Here is a 6543-nt window from a genome sequence, read left to right on the forward strand (position 1 = left end):
TACTATTTTATCTGTTGATTTTCCAAACCAAGCACACAAACTCCTATACAACCCATGCAATCTCAGGGGAGTGGAGTGAGCTTCCAGGGAGTGGGGTGAGCTTCCATCTGTCAGCTGAAGTTTCTCAAGTTGCTCCTGAGACAGGAAAAAATCTCAGACTATATAAAATCCAGTTTATCTGCTTTGAACTGGATTATCTGTCAGTGTAGATGAATATAATCCCGTTCAAGTCAGATAATGTGGGTTATCTGCTTTGAAAAACTGGATTATAGGGCAGTGTAGAAAGGGCCTCAGGGTACATCTACGGTTTTTAGCCTTCCCTGCCCAAGGGTGCTGATGCCTCTCCAAACTACAGATGTCTCTGCACTGCCATATAATCAAGATTCATTAAAACTGATAATCCACAGGATGTGCTTCGAACTGGATTATATGAGTCTACACTGCCATATATTCCAGATTATCAAAATTGATAATCCGCATGAAGTGCTTTGAACTGGATTATATGAGTCTACACTGTGATATATTCCAGATCATCAAAATTGCTAATCCACATGATGTGCTTTGAACTGGATTATATGAGTCTACACTGCCATATATTCCAGATCATCAAAATTGATAATCCACATTATATGCTTTGAACCGCATTACATGAGTCTACACTGCGATATATTCCAGATCATCAAAATTGCTAATCCACATGATGTGCTTTGAACCGGATTATATGTGTCTACACTGCCATATATTCCAGATCATCAAAATTGATAATCCACATTATATGCTTTGAACTGCATTATATGAGTCTACACTGCCATATATTCCAGATTATCAAAATTGACAATCCACATGATGTGCTTTGAACAGGATTATATGAGTCCACATTGCCATATAATCCAGATCATCAAAATTGATAATCCACATGATGTGCTTTGAACTGGATTATATGAGTCCACATTGCCATATAATCCAGATCATCAAAATTGATAATCCACATTATGTGCTTTGAACTGAATTATATGAGTCTACACTGCCATATAATCCAGATCATCAAAATTGATAATCCACATTATGTGCTTTGAACTGGATTATATGAGTCTACACTGCCATATAATCCAGTTCAAAGCAAATAACCTGGATTTTAAATTGCAGTGTAGATCCAGCCTACAGCTCCCAGGATTCCATAGCATTGAGCCTTGACAGTTAAGGTGTCAAACTGCACTCACTGACCCTTAAACTCCCTTTCTTTCCCACTTTATTTTTCTCACTTGAAGGGGAAAAAAATGTTGATGGTGGGCTTGGGATACTGAAAAGATCCGGAGGCTTCTTACCTTGACGACGTCGTCGTTGAGATGCTTGGGGTCCCTGTCGACTAGGTCGATCTCCTTGGTGTGGACGTCGTGGTACTCCTTCTCGTTCATCTCATCGGCCATGGCTTTGTTGTTGGGCTTGTAGATGTTGCCTTGCTCCCGGATGGGCGCGGTGTAGCTATAATCCTAGGAAAGAAAGAGTGAGGGGATCAAGCTCTCAATCCGGAGCCCTTGGAGGGAGCTGCTTCCTGGAGAGAGGCTGGCACCGGGGGTGGGCAAAGGCGCTGCTTGGAGACGGGGCTCAAAAAGCCCAAAGCAAGTTTCACTCCCGGGTGGTGGGGTGTCCAAAGCAGCTTGGCAAGAGAGCAGAGAGGAGCTTCATCCCGGGAAGGCCCCCACGGCTGGCTCTCTGGGATTAGAATGCATATATAAATGCCTCCTACACCCCACCCCTCGGTACCAAGCCGAGCCGCCGCCAGGGGTCCGACCTCTCCAAATGCGCAAAGGACGGGAAGGGTGTCAGCCGCTGCCCCGCCCCGCCCCTGCACCCCAAGCCTTGGCACTTTCGCCAGCCTCCAGCCCCTCAAAGTCTCCTCGGGGCTGGATCTTTCTTCCCTTCCAGGGATCTTTCCTCAAGGAAAGGATCCGTCGGTTTCCAAGACGCGCCTCGACGCAATCTGGCACTTTCTGTCCCGGCGCGTAACACACACACCCCTCTCCAACATTGCTTCCTGATCCTAAGCGACCGGCACTGCCTTTACTCCGAATTATATCCCCCCCGAATTGGCAGGAATTAGAATTAGAACTCACTGGGATTCTAACCCCAATGGGAAGCCGGCCAACAGTGACTTTTTTCCTCATCACACTTGAGAATGCATGCACTTTGAAGCCGGTTGCTGCCTCTTGCAGAATGCTGGGGTTTGTAGTTTAGTGAGGCTGTTAAAGGCTCCCCCCTAAACTACAAACCCTAGAATTCTGCAGCAACCAGATTTAAAGTGGATTCATTCTCTAGTGTGATTAGGTCTTTTAAATATCTATTTAGCATTCCCTTCTCTTCATATCTCTTCCATCAACTCTCAAGCCAACTCCAAACCTCTCTCTTTTTGTTCTCAAGGGCTGAGAAGCCCCTTGGCCCTTCTTGATCCAAGTGGAAGCTCAGAGGAAGCAACAGGGCAAAGGACAGAAGGAAAACAAACTCCCGAAAAGGTTCCCCGGGGCTTTAGAAGAGAGGAATCTTTCTGGGGTTGAGATAAAAAGAGTCCTCCTTGACCACACCTTGCAGTTCCATTTGATGGGTTCAGAAAACGCAAACAAAACCTCCTCCACGACTCCTTGCAGACACTTTGGTGGACTGCCTGCATACACTACCCCACAACTGGGATCTTGGACATACAAGGCCCCTCCCAGCTAAGAGCCCAGTGTGCATCTATACTGTGGGATGAATGCAGTTGGACACCACTTCAGTTGCCTTGACTCAATGCTATGGGATCAGGAGAGATGTAGCTTCACAAGGTCTTGAGCTGTGGTCCTCAACCTGTGGTTCTCCAGCTGTTTTGAACTTCAACTCCCAGAAATCCCAACCAGTTTACCAGCTGTTAGGAGTTGTGGGAGCTGAAGTCCAAAACATCTGGATTTATTTATCCTGGGGGGGGGGGGCAAAAAATTGTAAAAAATCTTGGAGTGTCTCTGGTGTTTCTATAAGAAGGTCCTCCATTGTGCATGCGGCAGGGCTCAGGCTGCATTGTAATAGGTGGTCTGTGGTTTGCTCTTCTCCACACACACATGTCGTGGACTCCACTTGGTGGCCCTATTTCTTAAGGTTGGTTCTGCATCTCATGATGTCAGAGCACAGCCTGTTCAGTGCTTTTCAAGTTGCCCAGTATTTGCTTTGTGGCTTGAGCTTTGTGGTTTTAGCCTGCCACTTTTGGTTTCTCGCTTGCTGAGGGGTCCCTGTGAGTGTCTCTATAGTTCTTAGGAAGCTTGATTTAAGACATTGGCTTGCTGGCTGATATCTGAACAGTGGATCTTAGGAAACTATTTCTTGGTGTGCTCCAGAAGCAAACAGAAAACACCTGGAGAACTAAAGGTTGAGAACCTCTGGTCTTGAGCCTTCTTTGCCCAAGAGTGCTGGTGCCTCACCAAACTACACATCCCAGGATCCCACAGCATGGGACCAAGGGAGTTAAAGTGGTAACCAACTGCAATAATTCCACAATGTCGATGCACCCTTAAAAACTCTTGAAGAAAATGGAAGTATAAGGCATCATCATCATCTTAGGAGCCCCTGGTGGTGTGCTGGCAGAACTGAAGACTGACAGGTCATAGGCTTGAATCTGGGGAGAGCGTGGATGAGCTCCCTCTGTCAACTCAAGCTCCCCATGAATGGACATGAGAGATGCCTCCCACAAGGATGGTAAAACATCAAACATCTGGGTGTCCCCTGGGCAACATCTTTGAAGACACCAGAAGCGACCTGCAGTTTCTCAAGTCACTCTTGACATGGAAAAAATCATCATCATCATCATCTTCATTGGCTTGTCCAAGTCCCTTAATTCTACAGTGGATGTACCTTACCTCTCAGCCTCACCCGCTGGGTGCGAAGTGGAAATGAGGAGGAACACTTTTAGAAACGGAACAAATACCAACACTTAGAAAGAGATGGAGAAGGAACTTGAAAGGATAAGAGGTTTTGTGTGTGTCAGGAGCGAATTGAGAAACTGCAAGTCGCCTCTGGTGTGAGAGAATTGGCTGTCTGCAAGGACATTGCCCAGGGGGTGCTCGGATATTTTGATGTTTTACCATCCTTGTGGGAGGCTTCGCTCATGTCCCCACATGGGGAGCTGGAGCTGTAGACCTGTCAGGTATTCTGATGGGAAAAATGTTTAACCCACTGCGGGAGGCTTCTCTCATGTCCCCACATGGGGAACTGGGGCTGCCAGAGGGAGTTCATCCACCCCGGATTCCAACGTATAACCTGTCAGGTCTTCAGTCCTGCTGGGAAAAATGTTTAACCGACTGCGGGAGACTTCTCTCATGTTCCTGCATGGGAAGCTGGAGCTGACAGAGGGAGCTCATCCACACTCTCCCCAGTTTCGAACGTATGACCTGTCAGGTCTTCAGTCCTGCCGGAAAAAATGTTTAACCCACTGCGGGAGGCTTCTCTCATGTCCCTACATGGGGAGCTGGGGCTGCCAGAGGGAGCTCATCCACACTCTCCCCAGTTTCGAACGTATGACCTGTCAGGTCTTCAGTCCTGCTGGGAAAAATGTTTAACCTACTGCGGGAGACTTCTCTCATGTCCCCGCATGGGAAGCTGGAGCTGACAGAGAGAGCTCATCCACGCTGTCCCCGGATTCGAACCTACGACCTGTCAGTCCTGCCGGCACAAGAGTTTAACCCATTGCAGGAGGCTTCTCTCATGTCCCCACATGGGGAGCCGGAGCTGACAGAGGGAGCTCATCCGCGCTCGCTCCGGATTCGAACCTACGACCTGTCGGTCTTCAGTCCTGCCGGCAATGGGTTTAACCCATTGCGCCACGGGGAGTTTAACCTGAGGGACAATCCCACAGAGATGGAACATCCTAATAGGAGAGCCCTCACTCAATTGGGACAGATTGGCGCCAAAAGCTTTAAGGGCAGCCCCGCCAGTGAGTGCTGCTGGCACTGGGGAAGTGATATTGGCAAAGAAGCCCGAGGGCACCCCATCTCCCTCTTCCCTTCCCTCCAGCACTTACTGCAAAGGAGTCCCTCTTCCTCTCTCCTTTAGAAATCCTCCTCCACTGCAGTTTAGTTGGAGAAAGAAGCCCGGACAGGGAGAGCCAAGCGGGTAAGTGGGGAGGGAGTGGATATCGGACTGGAAAGGGGGGGGGGGGGAGTGAAAACAAGTGCCCCGCCAGCAGATCGGATTACCAAGCCAGGCAAATAATACTTTACACACAAAAAAACACCCCAAACACCTCTCTTACGTCTTGTTCCAGCTTTGGAGGAGAGAGCGAGAGGGGGAGTGTGTGTACGCGCGAGAGAGAAAGAGATAAGGGAAGAGCCAAGAGTCCTCAGCGAGGGCTCGAGCAGGTCCTTGAGGTGCCAGGAACCGAAAGCAAACCATCCACTTTGCAGCAGCAACAACTCAAAAAGAGAGAGAAGGCGAAGTCCTTCTTACCTCGGAGTCCACGTATTTGCTCCCAGACATGCTGTCCCCGACTGGCGCGAGTTATAATTCCCAGCGCCCAAAGAAGGAAGATCGTGTATTGTGTTCAACCCCCCCTTCTTTCCCTTCCCACCCGCGAGTGGGAGGTATCTCTCCAAGTTATGCGCCTGGACACCCGCCAAGGGCTTGTTCTAGGCTTGGAGGAGGAAGGGGAGGAGGAGGAGGAGGAGGAAAGGGTTTGGGGGGCATCTCATGGAGATCTTGCCTCCTCGCCTGCTTTTATTCCCCTCCCTCTCTCTCTCTCTCTTTCCTTTTGGGAAACTTGAGGCCAGCCTTGCTTGGAAAATAAGTACACACGCGTGGCTTTGCGGGGGACAACATGCCGGGGGAAGCCGTTGCTGGGGCTTTGGCGAGGTTTTCCATAGTTTGCAAGGCTGGCTGTGTGTGTTTTGGACCGTTCACAGAAGGAACCTCCCGCCCTCTCCTCTGCACTTCCAACTGTGCTGACCAAAAAATCAAAAGCACCTCAGATGACCCAGCTTTTGATGTTGGCAGAGCCCACCTATGCAGGAGAGTGAGGCAACCGCTTCAGGTAGATGAGAAGCTCCAGGGAGGAAGCTGACTTGTGGTCCTATTTATTTACTTATTTATTTACTAGCCGTCCCCTGCCACTCGTTGCTGTGGCCCAGTTTGGTGAACTGGAAAATAAAGTAATGGTTTCTAATATATGTAATTTCTTTATGCTTAAGGGGACCCAGTCTTTCTTGTTTCATTATCAGTGTTGATGTGCTTACTTAACTTATTAGGCGATCCCTCCTCTGAGTAGGATAGTCTTCCAAGATCAATGTCCTGGCAGTGGGTCCCTAGATGACTGTGGAGCCCTATTCTTGATCTGCATCTTCTCCCACAGTGAGGGCATTGGTTTCCAGGTGGAAGGCGGTCCTGGTCGGGGTTGGCTTGACGCACCTTCCTCTTGGCATGCTTTCTCCCTCCATTCCTGACTTTTCAAATTCTACAGCACTGTTGGTCACAGCTGACCTCCAGCCCGTCTTTAAATCTCTTTTCCTGCCCACCAACATTCTGTTTTCCGTT

General features: G+C 48.9%; 1 protein-coding gene across 2 annotated transcripts in view; it reads right to left on the reverse strand.

Moving 5' to 3' along the window:
* CAV1 (caveolin 1) overlaps positions 1-5617 on the reverse strand; it is a 49666-nt gene extending 44049 nt beyond the window's left edge. Inside the window, exons 1-2 of one of the 2 annotated variants that reach the window (XM_060777685.2) lie at positions 5464-5617; positions 1326-1490 (exon numbers count right to left, since the gene is read on the reverse strand). In XM_060777685.2, coding sequence (XP_060633668.1) covers positions 1326-1490; positions 5464-5493 — 195 coding nt within the window. In that variant the 5' untranslated portion in view covers positions 5494-5617. Of the gene's footprint in view, positions 1-1325; positions 1491-5038; positions 5122-5463 lie in introns of those variants that run through there. The other variant, XM_060777686.2, reaches the window with a different exon arrangement.
* Positions 5618-6543: the final 926 nt, after the last annotated feature.

Source organism: Anolis sagrei, chromosome 5, assembly GCF_037176765.1.
Source record: "Anolis sagrei isolate rAnoSag1 chromosome 5, rAnoSag1.mat, whole genome shotgun sequence".
Classification (NCBI taxonomy): Eukaryota; Metazoa; Chordata; class Lepidosauria; order Squamata; family Dactyloidae; genus Anolis; species Anolis sagrei.